The 19,870-nt window shown below is 36.8% G+C and overlaps 1 protein-coding gene across 2 annotated transcripts; it reads left to right on the top strand.

Moving 5' to 3' along the window:
- Window positions 1-11,060: 11,060 nt before the first annotated feature.
- On the top strand, window positions 11,061-18,326 carry LOC124632688 (ankyrin repeat, SAM and basic leucine zipper domain-containing protein 1). Of its 2 annotated transcripts, XM_047167629.1 has the most exons (9): window positions 11,061-11,261; window positions 11,801-11,915; window positions 14,873-15,001; window positions 15,377-15,603; window positions 15,749-15,996; window positions 16,254-16,505; window positions 16,748-16,976; window positions 17,252-17,354; window positions 18,105-18,326. In XM_047167629.1, the coding sequence occupies exons 1-9, from the start codon at window positions 11,181-11,183 to the stop codon at window positions 18,137-18,139; spliced, it is 1,419 nt and encodes a 472-aa protein (XP_047023585.1). In that variant the 5' UTR covers window positions 11,061-11,180; the 3' UTR covers window positions 18,140-18,326. The 2 variants fall into 2 exon arrangements, with proteins under 2 accessions (XP_047023585.1, XP_047023584.1); XM_047167628.1 differs by lacking the exon at window positions 18,105-18,326 and having other exon boundaries at window positions 17,252-17,935.
- The last annotated feature ends 1,544 nt before the right edge of the window (window positions 18,327-19,870 follow it).

Raw genomic sequence — 19,870 nt, 5'->3', positions numbered from 1 at the left:
TAGCGGCACTCCGGCAGTCAGCTGAGTCGCGCCGCACTCAACTCGTATTATTAACGACGTGTATTGTAATCACGCGGCGGGCGATCGCCTCCGCCGAAGGTAGGGCGGTATTAAATTCCGACAGCTACGTGATAAATCGAAATTGGAAAAGTTTAATAATGTTCGGTTGCTCCGAAAGCAATAAAACCGTTTATAAACGGGCACGAGCGAACGAGACGGGCGGCAGGGACGCCCGCCTTCGGGACTTTTAGGGACTCTTAGGTGAGTCCGTTCGGCCTTACGGGCTTTAAATTGATTTCGTTGGTATCTTGATGAAGTGATAAAACCGTCACTTCGGGTAAGAATGTTGACAATCGACGAATGAGCCTACCGAACGACTCTATGCAGTTCCAGATCTCACATCTGACCACTTCTAGGTAACTGCTGAACGTCGCTCGGTGACATATCAAAACGACTAAAATGAAACTTTTTCTCCTATTAAATACTGCTACGGACAGCCCTAAAACAGCAATTGAATTCTTTTAACAATCTAATTGAAAAACTCGTGAATGTGGTGACGCCGAATTGCTTAGATAAACAAAATCACATTTATTTTATGGGAATTTTCCGAAGTACCGTATTTCAATAATGTTTTTAAAACGTCAGTATTTAGCGTCGTATCTACACGGTAAACACAAAACATTTGAATGGAATCCGCGGGTTTGCTGGGTGTATTATTGATTGAGCAAACTATTAATCAGTTGATTTATCATTATTTGCTCAGCTAATGGAATAATTAGGGCGCTGGGTGTGGGGATAATTGCGAGGGCGGCGCGTGCCTCCTCCGCAGCCTCCACGGGTCCACGCGTCCTCCAATACATTTCCTATAAATCGATACATTTCTGATAATAATGGCTAATTACTTAGTCATAGCACTAATTAATGACGCTTTACTGAATTATAGACGCATATCATTTCCATCTCGACTGGCCTGGCCCGCGTCGCCATTGTCTAAGAAGACGACGGCTTCAGATTTTTGTAATAAGCAACATGCTGAATATTATTTACATATTCAAATTACTTCTATACAAAACTCCTGTTTTTAATTATAAACTTAATTTGCTTATGATAAATCTATGGAAATTTTTACCTCGGGTTCCAACCCTCTATAGCGTTAAGGGTAGAGTAATTACTTCTTTTCTTCGTAATAAAAACGGATTAAACTTTGCTTAGGGTGGGCCATTCATTTTGTTTACTATTCAGAATGGCTTGTGTTAAGAAAAAAACTAATTTAGCCCGCTGTTTGGGTGTATGTATTATCTGATTTGAGATTTAAATTAAATTAGCTGATTACAAAACGGCGAAAATTTACTAAACATAAATAACATTAGTTTGATTGTGGTTTAAGCAATCAATTTTCCTAACTAGTATCTATATACAGATGCATATTGCATTGATTTAAAATATCAATATTTAGCTGAAAATTATAATTTTAAAAACAATGTCACTATGTAGCTACTTTTAACACCACAATCGACTGGACAAAAACTCTGCCGTAATAAAAGTAAACAGTTTGCGACCTTTCATTTGATTAGTCATTCGCGCAATCTGTCCAATTCCTCCTTCAATTAGCCTTGTGGAGTCAAGCGGCGATGTAATAAAAAGTAACACAGATAAATGAGCGCTTAATTCCTTTCTCTGCTGGACGTTGCGCATTGATATCAATTATCAGGAAGCTGGAGATGGTATTGTATACGCGAATTGTACCATAAAGCCGCTAATCCGGGCCCGAGCGCGCCACAATTTGTCCAAACGGTTATGTTATTGCGGTCGGTAAGCTCGCTGCGACCGCAACTCGCTACATGATTTTTACCGTGAAATAACTTACATAAAATGTTTAGTTAATTCTATTTACTTTTAGTAAGATTTTATAGAGACTGAGGTTTTATACGTTAATCAAACAGTTATCAAATCCATGTTAATTATAAGATTTCTCCGTAAACAATGTAAAGATTTGCATGCAGCTAATTGAGCTTACGTGTAAGTATATTAATGGGCGCTTACAATGTCGTAGCCGGCTTCAATGTCAGCGGACTCAATTTGTCGAAACTGTTATTGCGCGGACGTAGAACCCGTGCCAGTCCAGTTTTATATGGAATCGCCCATAACGGACAGCTCCAGCGGCCCTAACTCCCGGGAATGGACACTTGATTAAGATACTTGTGTCACTTTATTCTGCGATTACATCTGACATGAGGTCGCAATCTTCTTTATTGTTAATTTGGAATAAATCTGCTTGATTAAGTTTTGTTTTAGTGTTACTTTAATAGAAATGTTTTCGTCTTTGTACCTATTTACTTGCAACATTATTAAAATCTGTAATTGCTACTAGAATTATTCTAAACATCTTTGGACGACAAAAACAATAGCATACAAAACACAATTAAACGACGCAAGAATACTTACGTACACATTGTGCATACAACAAATACTGTCAATGTGAATTTTATTTAGTGTACCACTATTTGCAGTGAAACCCTGCTCCATCCAACGTCATCTAATCAAACGTGGAATCCAACATTAGACGGATGTATGGGTATTCGAAATTGGATCGAAGATTGTAAGAGGGATTGAAGGACAAAGATGGGCGGGGGGTGTGAGGGGAGGGGTTGGCAGCCCACGCACCACGTCCGAGCCGTAATGAGTTGAAAGCGGATACTTGTAGCGCACTCAGGGCGCGCGTGTCCGGTTACCCGCCTAATGTTGCCCGGATAAACAATGACGTCCAGCCTTTTAGCGACATTTGTGGACCCACTCAACGCTGGACATAAGCCTAAAAAGATTTTACTATTTGAGATTCTTTCGGATGTACGAAAAGAAATGTTCGGCAATAAGAAAATGTTATTACGTTTTGTCTGTTTGGAAATATTTTTGCAAACTTAAACTAGCTGAGGTGAAATTGACATTACATGAAGTAAATGATATTACATGTATACATTGACTGAGATATTACAATAAAATACATGTTCAAGATAAGTACCAACATGCATGCCTAATCCAAAATGTAATGAAAAAAATATTATTCTAAAACAAAACAACCTACAAAAACAAGATTATACAGCTATTCTAAGATAATAAGAGCTTAAATAGTAATAAACAATGCCATTTAATATCTACGTATCGCAGCGACACGTTAGTACAGTGTGCAAGTCCGCTAGCATTAGGTAAGTGGCGAGCGGCGCTGTGAGAGCCGCCTAGTCAAATGTAGAGTGACGGACCATCATTGCTCCATTACCCGAGAGCGGCCGAGAGCCGGGGGACCCTGCGATGTTTGATACGCCATTAGTTCATTACCAGACCTACGCTTGTCATGAACCGATTATTTAACATCACTATACATGGACATCTCTAAAAGCTAATGGATAATGTCAGTGCTAATTATTATTTACGTAAGTGCCGAGCAAAATATCATGTTGTACATCAATATTACTAGACGAACCTGTTTTTAAGAGCGTTGCTAACCTCTTTAGTTATAGTCAGACATTTTTGTGTTATTTTGTTTAGTCTCAATTTTCTGGTCTAATGTTTAAAGATAAAAAACAAATTTTGTACCTAAAATATAAAAAATATTACCTAGAACCATTCGGAAAAATTAAACTGCTTGTAATAGCGTGGGAAAATTTAAGGTTCTCTGGGGAAATCAGTATAACAGTGAATATCTGCGAATATCGGCATGAAAAGATTCGTTAAAGTGTAATTTAATACGTCGATATGAGTAATTAAATTCATAAACTCAATAAAACACAGTCCAATCCAACGTCCAGGAAAAGAATAGATTTATTCAAAAATATTTGTCAACATCTACACTAATGTTCACTCAACATCTTGAGTCATAAATATTGCAAATTCGCGTTTCAAAATAGGAGGCAGGGTGGTACACAGGGAGTGCGGTCCATTACCCCGAGGTGAGGGCGTCGCAACAGCAAAGACGTTAGTCCGGCTCTGCATCGGCGACTTTATGACGTTATCTCTAACAGGTTCCGTCGCCGGGATGGGGTTGCCTCGCTGGTGAAAGCACGGGATCCTCTGTTGTGCCTGATAATTGCCCCTAATGGAAAAGTCTAGTCACTTCGTGCGAAGTGCATTCCAAGTTTTCGCTTTTGTCAGATAGACATTATTACTTAGTCTTGTGCAGCCAACGGCTTATAGATTCAAATAAGTGTGTTGCTATAGATAAATAGACTGACAAATGGGTACTCTCAATGACTAATGGATTTCACATAATCCTGCAATATTAAAAAGGGCTCTCTTAAATTTTTTCCAAGGTAAACAAACATCTTTTACCCACGTCCACGATGGAAATCAACCTTTCGAGGCTCTTGAGGAGAAATGATACATTAGAAATGGCTACTAATACTTTTAGGTAACCCAAGTTTTCGCGTGGAAATAAATCGGTGCGTGCGTTGAATGCGTAAGCAAATTGAGCGGATATGTTTATGTGTGCATTGACTAGTGTGTGTGTACTTATATAGTAACTTGACAGAATGAAAAAGCAAGCAAAATCTAATACACTTACGAGCGTCTTACAGCGCATACATATTTAACACGCATATTTACCGATTGGCGTGGATCAGTGGGTGTGGGTACGTGGGGGTGGGGGGTAAAGACGGTCATTCAATGAGATTGCTTCTTGCCGCTACTCTCGAGGTAATGGATCCCGCCGAAATAGACTGGATCAAGGAAACACTGCTAGTGCGTTAGTGCACGCTGCGTCCTCGCTGCTGCAATAAACAGTCCGATGGATGCGGTAAACTAAATAAACAGTCAATCAACAAAATCATGACAAATGAAATATCCATGCTTTCAGTGACAACACATATCTAAACACAGAAACATTCAGTTTTAACAAATACAACTTTTCAAAGCCCTACTGAACAATACTGAATTTAATAATCTAAAATACATGCTTTTACTCTATTTCAGTGCTGAATTAGAATTTAACGTACCTATGAGGAGTACGGCGCATCTATTCTACCTTCCGTTTCAGTGCAGACACGGGCGTAGAAATGTCACCGTGGAACAGCACTCAAAGCAAAGTGCATATCTATGTAGCGAGTGGACATTCGATCTTAAAATAGATTACTGGACGCTGTTGAATATTCTTAGTACAAATATTTGCATAAGACTAATGAAATATTAATTTAATAAATGGCTGGAATAAGTTTAGTGTCTAAATAATCCAGTCACGATACTCGACTTTCAAATTGTATAGGTAAATTGTGAAACATGTTTGAATTTATTTAAGTATGATAATTTTAGAGTTCTTGTAGTAATACAATTAACTGCTTACAGTACAAAAACTCAGTTAGCAAGTGACAAATGTTGATGTACCTATATTAAGAAAATTGATTTCTATAAAAGGAGTTAAATTCTTGCCAAACTTGACGGCAACTCAACTCGTCCACCTCTACTGCCCAGTGACTCGCGCGATATCTGAGCCGACATAAAGTTTGGCGAGAGCTATTCAGCTTCATATAGGTAATAGACAGCATCTGGTCATTGAAAGGTCAGTAAAAAGAAAATGGCACAGGACTCCTATTAACCTGTTGCACCACATTTTTTCTCCATAGATCAGATCTCTGTAGAAATCGATATCAAGACCGTTTATTATAATGATGCCTCTTTTTAACATTCCAAATTAATTAATGAACAACATTATCAATAAAAGTCTTTTGTTTAAACAATTAACACGATGTTCGTTAGTTTGTTATAATTAACGCAAAGCCAAACCTGGCGAGTTATTTTTAATACACTTTTTGGACGGTAAATGAGATAATTAATTAATTCTTACGCCTACAGTTTTACGTTTATTAAAGCTAAGGTATATAAAGTTAATTAATTAAACAACGAATTGTACTATCTCTAGACTCATCGTAATAAGGCGAATCTTTAAAAATACTTCGTTAATATTATATTAAAAACACTTGGACTGTTGGCTTTGATAATACTTGCGTGTCAATTAGGTAATTTATAATGTCAATAAGTTCCATTGACGTAAATATAGTACTTGTATACTTACGTATTTTGATATGATAAGGTTGTAAGTATGTACTTATGCACACCTACAGACTTCTTCACAGTATTGGTTTGAGCCATGGTAAAGCAAACCTTTTCCGTAAATCATCACATAAAACGTCGCAAGGTACGTTATCGAGTCGTATCGTCGCACAAATTCTCACAATGCATTCAGTGTGGATTGAATTATGGAAGACGCAGAAGTGGGCCGTTACAGGGACAAGGGGGAAATGGAAAATGTGTGTTACTAACTTGGGCCTAACAGCCCCTGGACAGAATACCAGCCACGATAATGGATTGATCAGATACCACTTTCAATACACTATAGAGTTATTTTGTTTATGTAGGTATTATGTCAGTAGCTCTCAGTAACTACAATGCTAAAAAGTAAGTAATTGCTCTGGAACTGTATGGTAACCCTAGGCTGCACCCTTTCTTAACTATTAATGAAATTGCTTCATAACGAAAATATAGTCAATGATTTCTTAAATGACTCATTAAAATAGACCTTCACCAGCACTTAAAATACTAGTTGCAATTACGTATCAATTTTGCAATCAATTAAGTAAATTATTATCCTTCATCCGAACGTAAACATATTTTCTTGCCCTTATTTACTGTGCTTTAATCACCATTTTACTACCTATATAAATGCACTTTAATGGATAATTGCTTAAAAACAATCTACTTAAACGAAACCGTGAATGTTACGGATACCTAAAGTAACCTTAACCACTTATTAAGGACAATAAAAAAAAACTTTTGGGTAATTTTAATTATGTCGCTCATGACAACATAAAATGCTATAAATGGCAAGGCTCTTACACGTGTATATTGTTGCGAACAGATTTAATACATTTCATATTATTTAACGGCCTTATTATTTAAACGAGAAATTGTAAACCAGATTTAAATTACATCCTGTTGTGGTTGTGCATAACAAGAATTGTTTATGGAATTTTGAATAAAAATAACAACTGATTTACCTATCTTGGGAAAATATTTTTATAGCCACTTTTAAAGTGCTTCTTATTGTAACAACACATAACACGTCCTTTCAATGTCACATTGATTTTTTAATCCGCACAATTTCATAAATAGTCCGAAGTCCGAAGTTAAATTTGCAAGCTACCATAAATAAGTTTAATCAATAATTTACAAACACTGAACCCGATTTTAACATAAATAATAAATACTTAATATTAGTTATATGAAGGAGTGCACAATAAAAAGAAGTGAGCGAGGCAACACAGTCGCTAGTTCATTATCCAAATGGACTACAGCTATTTGATCCACTTATGTGATTGCCTGCAAGCATTATCTCTCCTCCACTGAATGGAAGCCATAAGTCTACCTCGTAACTCTCTCGCTTCTCCTTACAATATTTCTAGGTACTTACGTAACCAATAAATATGTATGCACATAAATTAACTATTGAACTAAGAACACGATATTTGTGTTCGCTAGAAATCTTTGTTTACTGATATTGGTAGTCGATTTATTGATTATTTAAGCATCCTAAGCAGTTAATGTGGAGGTAAATAAAGGAGTTTCATAGCTTTTGTTGTTTTTATGAGTGCAATGCAAAATTTAAACCACTTGCGCAAAAGGAAATGTCAAGTTAATTTCTCCTTGTCGTCATCTCACATAGGTAACTGTGTAGTGACTTGACAATGTATACTAAAACCAGGGTATAAAGATATTCTCTTGCCTTCAACGAAGAAAACATTGAAAGATCTCTACATAAACTACAAGATGTTATTGAAGAACAACTTAATATAATCCAACGAGGGCATACCATCGTCTTCAATATACCCATACCAACAACAGATAAGAGAACAATTTCATTATAACTGCTGACTATATGGTGCTTTATACTCTTCCTATAGATAAAATAGATAAATACCGCCACATTTACATTCATTGCTTAGAGTGAATCAAAAGAGTTGGAGTGCTCTGAAGGAATCAGCTGATACAAGATAATGGACCGATCCAATCACTTAGCGAGGTGGACCTCGGTTACTTATATACGCCAGCACTCACATGTATAAATTTACAAGGCTCTATATAATTCGCTGCAAGCTTGCCTTTGTTTATCGTCGACTTGCAATGCCACACGGGATCTTGAATCCTGATTCGGTTATAAGCTTGATTAATTTGCTTGTTAGTGTAACAATGAACCAATTAATGTTTTGATTAGACTTATCAGTTAAGTCTGAAATCATGGAATTATTAAAACTGTGTTGATGGTGGAGTAACCGGGTCTTGTAATATGTTGAATATTCGTGGACCTAAATGACTTTTAAGCCATGCTTTCTATTCCACTTTTGTTATTAATTTTTAAGTGCCTCTTAACGTTTTGTATTCGCCTTAGTTTAATATTGATAACACTTTTCATGATTAAAAAATCTTTTTGAACGAGGCTAAGATAGCGTATATCTCCTTCCCTCAAGGGTTTTTTCAGCACGGCGCCGAAGAGGCCCGCTCTATTTCCTACAATTATTCGTCGGAAATGAGATTTCGGATTAGACCGTCGGCTGATGAAGACGTCTACAAGATGGACTGAGACGAAAAAACAATTAAATGTAGACAGGATTAATACTATTGCAACGAGACTATCTGATTGATACTGTTTGTATACAAAACCGCATGGATTTTTAAATTAATATTCCAACAAAGTGGGGGTAGGACGATGTTTGCGACGCGTTTTCAGTTTCTTCAATGATAATGACACTGATGAATGATAGGTAATGATACTTTTTTTAAACAAATTCTACAGTCCGATGGATTGAAATTACAGCTTTGTTAAAAGCAACTCCTTGTAAAGAATCGATACACCCTTCTGACCAATCTGACCTACCATTTAAATAGAGGTAAACAAATTAAAAACAAATTATCCTTCATATTCTGTGTCGTAACATCATTAAGAATATACCATGGTCTCAACAGTATTCTAATAGCGTGTAAGAGTAGTGAGAAGCCCTGTTACTTGGTAGTCATTTACCTTTACAGTATTCTATACACAACTCCGTTAATTAAAAGTTAACAAAGCTGCCGTCTAATTGGATGGTTTATCTATACCAACATATAAGTCACTGTACGTACTGTGTACGTACACTTTCACAGAGTTTATAATAATTAGATACATGATTGTTTGCTCTTACAACTTTAGATGGTATTTCGCTCGCTAAATATAAGTGCTCTACGATTGTGGATTTTGTTATAATAACTCGTAAGTCCATCTATTACTGGTAAACCATAAATCTCAGCCCAGCATTCCACGAAAAAGCTACAAGCAAATGACCCGTTGAAATTCTTCTAAATTGCATACAAAATGTCTCTTACAGACTTGTGGGTTCTGACGGCTATTACTTACAACGCAATATCAAATTGCTTTCAATTTATTTCGCAATTGCCGTCTTTGAGTTTCGCTTTGTAGGGGCCTCTGACGTCGGTCCGAGGCAACAATAAAATGTATTCGTCTCCGGAATGTTTAATATGGGGAAAAGTTTAATAACGCGTCCGGGCGGGCGGCGAGCGGCCCTGCAGCCGGCCCGCCCGGGTGGTCAGTGCGCCTCACCAACCGACTACGATAAATCAAATCTTTTACCTTCTACGACGTTGAGAAAAATCTCTATTACATTTACAAACATTTCTTCAACCACCGACATAAAAATACTCCAATTATTCGTGTCTGTTATCTGTCTCTTAGCCATATTTGTGAATTAATTTTATGGTTTGGTAGAATTTTACAAAAACCGTTTCCTTAGCCTCTAGTAGGTATAATAATCAGTAATGAGGTAAATAGGTAAAGGCACTTAGCCTTACCTATCCATAATAAAATTAATCTATCACCTTTCAATACCTACTTAACTTTTGCCTCGAATACTAACAAACGTTCCTATATATCAACTACTCACGTTGCTTTACATCTCCGCATAAAAAATCGACCCACCCATTGTTCGTACGGTTAACTAAGGCGATGTGGCATTCTAAAAAACTGTTGTAATTGGAAACATTGTGACTGCAGCTCATCAAGACATAGCAACGAAGCTCGGCTCTGGTGTCTGCGCCGCCGCCGACACAATAGCTCCCTGACGTTAATTAAATGTTAACAAACGCCCTCGTCGTCTAATTGGAACTGTTGCCTATTATCCTTACCTTTCGACTCGAAGAATAACTTCCAACCTCGTGAATTGTACTTCAGACTTTTTACTCGGCTTTCTTCAAATTGACTGAGACTCATTGCTTTTGTTTTCAAGGATAAGTATTCACTCATTCAAATTCAAAGCATTTTTAATTGCTTGTACAATCAAGACTCTCAGTCGCAACTGATGAGAATTACTGTAATCTATATACTTCCATAATTCCATACTAAGTACATATCTAATTTAAAAGTTGGTTTGTACCCTTCAGGCTCTGGAACTTCCTACTGAACCAATAATTAGAAAGTCTTCCAAGGTTGGGAAGCTAGACTATGTGGAGAAATAATTCCCCGAGACGCGGGTAACGCCGTGGGATTGGGAAACATCTGGTGAGTTATAAACATAAAGAAAGAAGATATCATAATATACAAGACATTGAAAGACGAACTGTGGAGTTTCTCGTGGCTAAGTCACATCTGTGCAGGTCGGGATTCCTAAACTTCCGGAGAGTAGTCCAGGGTAGTAGTAGTAGTAGGATTCCACCAAAACCATGTTTCAATTATAAGTATTACTAACACATTTGATACGAGGTCCATAAAATAAAAGGTATTAATTGGTGCGATCAATTTGTTGGCGGATGACCACTACCACATGTATTTTAAAAGGCACATCAAATCGTGTCTCACGTTGTGTTTTCATTTACCTTCCAAAATTCTGGTTATTTAATTTATTGTTTCCAAAACGCTGATTTAGAGCTCATTGTTACATTATTCTGAACGCAATCATGCAAAATTAAAATTGTTACTGGCAACATTATTTTCTGTCAACAATGTCAATGTCACTGAGAAATGACAATATTACAAAAAAGTTTTGTTTTGAATTTTAAACCTAACCTCAAAATAAATAGTTTAGATGAAAAACAATATTAAAAATCGAGAAAGCATAATTTATTTTGCAAAATAATTTAGGGAAAAAATTATAATGGCTCAATTCTTGCCAGGTAGACCGGGTGGCGAGTCGGATTCAGACAGCGATGAGGACTACGGCTTTTACGAAAAGCCGGTTAGTATTCATCTTTTGTTATTAATATTTGATTAACAATTAACTGTTCATACGTATACTTATTAAAATGTAGCTATAGTAAATGATTAAAATCCAAGATTGAAAGAAATATCTTTACCAAATGGTTGTGCTCAATTTTCATATGACTGACAATTCAATGATCTGGGTCGTTCAGTTATTTCCAGCAGCAGCGTAAATAGCTCGAGTACCAAATCATAAGCCAATAATTTGTTAATGACCAATTAATACTGTTTGGAGATACTTAATGCCATTAATTTAGCTTTATTGGTTTGAAAATGTTAGTCATATCAATATCATTAAATATTTTTCAGACTTAAATGTAAATACTCTCTTTTGTAAATAGATAAGCTAAATAATAATAATGTTTTATATAAGACAAAACTACAAGTTACTTATCACAGGTCTGTTGGCATCCTTGGGTATTCACTTCTGTCCCCAAAAGCTTTCAGACCTTTTTCATTCATTATAGTATCCAGTCTAGTCCCAAATCAACATCTGGATCTTCTTTGTTATTTCAGCCTAGAAATTACTACCAACATCAACAGCAAAATGAAAAGAAGCAGCTAGAAATGGACCTACAGGATGCCATCATAAATGGAAATTTACATGAAGTTCGACAAATTGTTACTACCAGTAAGTATAATTTGGTAACTGAAGCATATAACATATCTACTCCTAGAAAAGCCAGGTCATTGCTCAGATTTATTCGAACTAAATTGGCATCCCAAGCAATAAATCTCATCAGAGTGAGTATTTAGGTATCCCATGATGTTTTTTCCTTATCAAGCTTCAAACGATGAATGGGCTTTATTTATTTACTCATTCATTATATTCACCAACAGCAATACATGGGTCATTCTAAGTTAAGAGGTAATTCGTTGTATGAAATGGCGGCACGAGTTTTTTTTTATATATTTTTACTTAAGTATACATTTTTAAATGTAAACGGCTACGTTGAAAACGTTTACAAAGGGGCCAGTCAATTTTTTGGGTTTATCTCGTTTTATAAGTGACCAGGGGAAATACACAATACAGGGGAGAGACAAGGTGTACAGGGGAAGATACTTCATGAACAGGGAAGAGATAAAAAATATAACGAGGTTAATTTTAAGAATCATCTTTATTTATTTTAATTATGAATTATTTATAATTAGACTTTTCATTTCTTAGCAGTCTTATGTGCTAGGTACAAAACATGAAAAACAATAATAAAAAGAAACAAAAACAAAAAATTCTCTTTTGAATAACAGTAACTTGAAATATGGAGAGAAAAAGCAAAATTCGTAGAAGACGTTTAGCACTCCAAGATATATGTAATGCTTTTGTAACACCACCATGTTCAGATAATGAAGGCCCACCGCCTCCTCAAAATATAAACAGGTGAACGCAGGCAGCACAGCAAAAGTCAACTTTTTTTTTAACGACGTCAAAAATCATCAAAAGTCGCAGGCCTTTTATGTGCCAGGGCCGCGGTATCTCTTTTGAACAACCCGCAGCCCTGGCAGGCCTTGGCCCTACTGGGCCCCGCTGGGGTTGCTGACATCTCTTTGAGGAGCGCGTGGAACAACGCGTCCCGCCGACACGGGTCTGTTGTCTAAAAATAGACATGAGCGATGAGCCACTCGAACTCACCGCTCACAGACCTACGCCTACGGTGGCCGGGAGTCGGCTCGCGACACCCGGCGCCCGTGGTGTCTACCTGCTCCAGCGCGGCGGCCGGGATGAGAGGTGCGAAGCAGTCATGCTCGAGAAGGAGGCGACGGCATCCCATTCCCTCTCGCCCCGGACCATGGCCTGAACCAGGGCCGGACGCGAGAGGTCGCCGCCGCCTAAAGCCTCGACGAGGACCCGGCGGTGCCCTTCCCACGCAGGGCACTCCTGGACTGTATGGTCCACCGTATCCTTGGGGCTGTCCGCACAGTGGTGACACCCAGGCGCCTCCTCACGACCGATTCGATGCAGGTACCTCTCGAAACAACCGTGTCCGGTGAGGACCTGCGTCATGCGGTACGTCAGGGCGCCGTGACTCCTCCCGAGCCACTCCTCAAAGAGGGGACTTACCGCCACTATGGTGGCGTGCCCTGCACTGGGTTGCGACAGTCGTTCCCTCCAGGCCACCATGAGATCGCGCCGGAGCTCCGCCCGCTGCTCGATAACTTGCCGCGGCAACGGAGTTCCCTCCCGGCCCTGAGCCTCCTCGCGCCAGTAGTACAGGCGCAAGAAGACTCTCGCCTCCAGATCCCCAATTGGCAGTCCGGCAGTAGGCTAGCTGCTTCGCGGGAGATCGTGCAGCAAAAGTCCACTCGAGCAAGAAAAGCAAGAAACCTGAAAATAAAAAAACAAGCGGAAGAAATAGATTCACTTAAATCTGTGCAGTCCAACGCTACAAAAAAAACAAGTACAACGATGAAATACTTATCCGGGTCATTTTTAATTCTTTGATATCGTAATCGTTTGCTATCCTCTTCTTTTCAAGCCATTTTTCTGTAAATAAAACGTAATATGTACTGTAAAGCTAAAATAAGCATAACGCCAAGTAAAGGATTAGAGAAAACTAGAAGTATTAATGGAAACGCGTAAAAATGTATCTCCCCTGGACATTAAGTATCTCCCCTGCCATCAAAAGAGCCAGGGGAAATACGCCAGGGGAGATACATTTTCGATAGAAATCTAAAATAGCCGTAAAAGTATTTCGCGTACGTCATTCACACACAAACATAACAATGTACACACTATTCATAGTAAATATTGAAGTATATGTTAGTATTTTAACAAAAAATTGCAATGTAAAACTTATCAGAGGAAAGACTGCATTCACATAACTCTTCTGCACCCAGCGAGTAGCGTGATCGAAATGGCCGACAATAAAGGCGGCGCAGTTGCTTATGCGCCGTTTGCTGCTAACTTCACGTTACACACTATGCATTCAAGGTCACAACTTCTTCAGACTAGGAGAGCAAAACTGATTTTTGAACGAAAACAAAAGACCAGGGGACGAGACACGAAACTTGGTGGACAAATTTTGGTGTTCATATTTTTTTTAAAGAATTGGAATAAAAGCACTTTTACTTGTAAGATACTATTACTAAGTTTACTGTACCTATAAAATTAAAGAGTTTAAAATAATTATTGAATTTTAATACATTCATAATTACTGATTTACAAATAAAGTCGGTTGGGGGACAGACCAGGGGAGAGACATTTTTCTTATATTAGAGCTTATTGTGACTTAATTACGTACATTTCTGCAATAAATTTGAGTGACCACATAGGAAACATTTAGTTTTAAGTGATAAATAGGTTATTTGTAAAGTTTATTGAAAAAAAATGTATTTTTTTGTTGTTGCCGTCGAAAGTACTTCTTAACTTAGAATGACCCACATAACAAATACTTTGGTGAAACTTGGCTTTTATATAGATTCTGAATATTAAAATAAGACAAAGTCTTTCTTCTTTTGATTGAAACTTTTTATTATTAATATATTTGTCACCCAGAGGAGTTAGTATTAACACCTATTGCTACATAATAGTAAGTAAATTGGTATTTAAACAATATCTTTGGTTTTGACTGTTATAAATTATTATTTCAGGATTAAATAATGATGTCAATGTTAGGCTAGAAAGTGGCTGGACTGCTCTCATGCATGCATGTTTTCATGCACAGGACATTATTGTTAAATACCTCTTGACAGAAGGCGCTGATCCCAACTATCGCTGTGGTAAGTTGATTCTCAAGTATAATAAGTTCTCAAATGTAAAGGATATTGGCCTTAGTTTCAATTGCTATTATTTATCAATATCATTTGGTAGACTTTTCCAAACTATGTCAATGTTAACCTCCCATCTAACGCAACATAGCTGTGTGCCACTATTGGCAAATTAATCAACACTCTGCAATCACATTAAGCAACAAAATTTATTCTTTAATACATTTGCTATCTTTAATCCACAGGATTATGACCTCTTTAACCACCTTTCTGAGAAAGAAGAGATTCTCCCGAATCTGTTATTTTTTCATACACTACTGCTGGCTACAAATTATTTCTCATACAATCTTAAACAAAATGAGTCAATTCTTCTTCCAAATATTTCAGATGCCATGACACCTGTGATGACTGCTTGCTCAAACAGTAACGCCAGCAACGATGCCATATACAACATTGTCATGGATTTGATAGCCAAAGACTGCAAACTCAACTGTATCGACAACTACGGACAAACACCTCTTATGAAGGCAATAGGCTGTGGCAGGGTTGCTGTCGTTCAAAAAATGTTGGATCTGAAAGTTAATATTGAAATTAGAGATCTACAGGGATGGACAGTAAGTACAGGCTATTTTGTTTAAAACAGCCGCTAATAATTTGAAATTAAGTTAGTTTTGCAATCCACTGCAATTATAAAAAAAAAAGTTTCTATAAAGTCATGTTTATATTTTAGTGCTAATATCAGTTCAAATTTCTTTACAGGCGGTATTCTGGGCAGCTCACCACAACCAACCAGAAATATTAGAAATACTCATAGCCCGAGGTGCAAGGATGACGGAAGTTGACAAGTACAACCGTACACCGTTGGAGATAGCAGAGTTACATGAATACAGTAACATTGTTGAAATTCTAAAAAGGCATCTTCAGATTCCGGATGAACATGAAGACTCATTTTATATGGAAATCACCACTTGGCACGATTTCTATCCAGGAATTAAAAAAGGAGAAAAGTAAGCTCTTATTTTACTTTTTCAGTTTAGACACAAATTAAATGTTTGCATAAAATTAGCTACAATAACTTGTGGCGGGTCTGTTTTTATTTTCGGCTATAAAAGAACATTATTTTGTTTAATGTTATATGTTATATAGCATATTTAAAAACCGCAATGGAAAACCAAGCCTACTGAAATTCTAATAGCAATGTCAACACTGTAAAATCCGCGTTTTTCTTTAAGGCACTTCTCAATAAATATATCTCTATTTACAGACCAGATTACAGAAGCGAGATACCACATCTACTATATGGTATGCATCTTGAAAATTATACCCCAACGATTATGAAGACTGGAATGGACTTGAGAACATTTTTGCTGCTAGAAGAAAGTGATATGTTGAAACTAGGCATGGAATTACCATACGAAAGACAAAGACTGAAGAGTGGGTTGCGAAATTTTCATAAAAGAAACTGGAAAATAAAAGCTGTGGCCGGAATGACCGCACAGAAACAAGAAAATTTTAGGTAAGTACCTATGTCATAATGTTCATTAATTATAAAAATCCTAAATTTTACTATCATCACACCAATAAGACTACCTATACTATCATCAAAAGCAATTGGATATCAGTTTTGTTTTAAGAGAAAAAATGTTATACTACCAACTCGCAATATGTTTATACAAACACAAAAAATCTTTATTTTCATAAATTATAGATCCATGTAAACTCCAATTACCTAATATAAGTATAAACATTATTTTTCAGTATGCTAAACTACTTAACATCGTTGGGATCTCATCTCCATCAAATATATGTATTAGAAGCGACATTGCAGTACACACTGCGGGAATACAAAAAAATTCAAGACCAAATCAAATTTGAACCCCCAGACTCTATGCTTCGTGATAAATTACATGATGCGGCAAATAAGCTCCTTTCATACATCGATAATATTAAAACAGCTTCTGAAAGAGTAGAAATAATACTAAAGAAGGTAAGAATTTTTCATATTTTTATGAATCTTAATTATTACTGACATCGCTGGCAACTAATTCAGACAAAAAAAGAAGGAGATTAATAGAACACCTCGTCATTACTCTAGCTATCAGTAGTAATCCTTACTAGTACTAATATTTATTACCAATGCGAAAATGTCCGTCTGTCCAAAACTACTGAGCCGCCTGAGAAAGGATGTAGACTGATTGTTATCCATACGGGAAGTAGTTCCCTCGGGACATTGTGTTGCAAATGTTCCTTTAAACATTTCAGGTGGCTGAAAGTAACCCGGAGCCTGCGGATCTCATCAAAGAGAAGTCAATTCAGGACACGGTCACGGGCTATTTCACCGAGGCCGTGGTCGTCGTATCCATAGGTTTGATGGTCTACCATGTTAAAAACTTATTCTCCTATCTAGCGAGAAAATAAATGTGTTGTTCTCTTTTTGTTATTTAGTGTATGTAAGCAATAAAGGGCTGGGCTGAAGTATTTATGTTGCCATATGACAAAATTATTATCTCTCATTTTCAGATGTGCTTGTGTTGCACTACGCAAAATTTTTAATGTTGCCATATTAGACATTCTGTCGTTTATCGAAATTTTAAAGCAGTGTTAAAAATGACTTAATTTAACGTTTGATAATGAATATTATGGCATAAACTAAATTCTTAATGCAACTCGAGCAAACCATTGAATACCTACGTAATGAGCTATGTAGACACTTCAGGCTACTTCAACTCTTGAAAGAATTTAAAAGTAAAATCACTAAGTGAAATCTACTATTAAATTTCTGATGTATAGCACAAATGTTATGTAATACACATAGTTTTATGTTAACCAAAGGACTGTTCTACACACAAAAGTTAATAGATTTGAACTGCTAAATAATAAATAATATGTTTTGGTACTTTGTACTTAATAAAGCGGCTTTCAAAAATGTATAGCCACGAAAATCAAGTATCGTTTTAATTTTTATAGTTTTGTAATTTTCAATGAGTATCCACAGACTATCATTGCATGTAGGAGTTCCATACAGTTTGAAGAAAGAACATTTCTGAAATTTATTTACCACTCACGTCATTTATCATCGGACATGATATTCAAAATTATATCTGTCTTTTGGCAGTCGTCATCATATCAGCCTATTGGCGTCGAGGCTGAACCTAGGCCTCCCTTGAGGGCCAACATCCTGGTCTTATCATCCACCGCCCGCCATCTGCTTCAAATCATCGGTCCACCGTGCAACAGGTCTTCGTTCTAAAATATGTATATTCTAACTGCTGTCGATAGCAGTATTAAGACTATGTTTTGGCCAGATATGATTAAATTTATGTTAATCAAAAAATAATCGGTCTTTCTTAAAGTTCAGGTAAACATATTTTCTCCCACAAACTAATAACAACCAAGGTACGAGTTCATGATGGGGCCCAGTATTTTTTTCTAATTTAAAAGATGGACTGATTAGTCTAGAGTCAATCATGTTCACATAGAACACTGGAAATACATGTTTGATAATATTATAAGGTCGCCCAATCTTGGATTTAGAGCCCATAAGATAGCTTAGAGAGTAATTACGAACTTCCAAATCCGGCACTATGCTGACTTAGCTTGCTTCTTGTTTTCCCTCTAGAAGAGAGAAAGATGACCTGTATGTTTTAAAAACATTGTAACTTTATGGCATAAATCCATATAAGCATCAATCACTGTTAGGTATGTAAAGTACCTAATAATTAATAACAATTGCTCTAGTAATTTCAAAGTGACTTTAAATAAGAGGTCACCTGACTCGACTAATGCATTTGTTGAATAAATGAATTGCTATGCACCAACCATTCTTCAATGTTTACGAGTTCGCCAAAGTGACTTACTTCCAAGACTAATGATTTCAAAAATGATAAATATTAATGCAAAACATCGCATTGCAGAGTTGCCAAACATTTTTTTTCTAAATCGTACATCATTGATATTGCTTGACACCCGTTTATTTCTGAATAGTTGGTTACAGTTAATTTTGTGAAGGGTGAACCGAAGAACTGTTATTTTGGTATGTCTTTCAGAAAAGTCGAACGTTTGTTATGTATGTGCCTATTGTTACATGCATATTGTTCGTAAATAACAGTCGTCTCATGTTACAAACATTTTAATTGCAGTTTTTTTGTGTCGCTTAAAATTTAATTAAGAAAGAATGTTAGCCGGCATTGAGTCACAGTAACAGACACACATGTGGCATTTATTTTTAACTTATAATTTGATTGATGTTTTCTTTTTACAAGTAATCCGTTGGTATCTAGAGCAACTGCTATCTTAAATCTAAACACAAGTATTTCATTATAAGACAGGACGATCGTTGCTCTCAACGACATAGTCGGCCTAGTTAAGCATTGTATATCACATTTATACGCGTTGTATTTCATTGATTTGGACAAGCATCATGGCACATCATATACCCACATTGAAAATTATGAGTGTCACTTGCCAGTCTCGAGGCGGCCTTGTCACCTGCAGTAGATGCATTTGGGACTTGGCCGGCATTAATTAGAGCTAGTTTATAATTAATTGCATGTCATTTGTATCCATTATTCATACTTAGGATGCGACGTGGGTGTGTTCGTTGATGCATTCATGCGTTGCATGCAGCTATGTGTCGCCATTCTGTAGGCATGTACAATATGGTACAAATTATTACGCTTGGTGCTGTAGAGTTTGACTATAAATCTTGAAAATATTTTTATTGCATGTACCAACCGGCGGCGCCGACGTATAAAAACGTCTCGACTTTGCACTTGACCTTAACGCAATCATGTCCCGAAATACACGTCACGTAAGCGCAAAAAAATGTGTGTTGACATTTTCACACTCGCCTAACAAATAAAGTATGTACTTGATAAATTT

The sequence above is a fragment of the Helicoverpa zea genome, chromosome 8 (genome assembly GCF_022581195.2).
Source record: "Helicoverpa zea isolate HzStark_Cry1AcR chromosome 8, ilHelZeax1.1, whole genome shotgun sequence".
NCBI classification, from domain to species: Eukaryota; Metazoa; Arthropoda; class Insecta; order Lepidoptera; family Noctuidae; genus Helicoverpa; species Helicoverpa zea.
The sequence above is the reverse complement of the archived record's forward strand: the minus strand, read 5'-3'. Positions and strand labels throughout refer to the sequence as shown.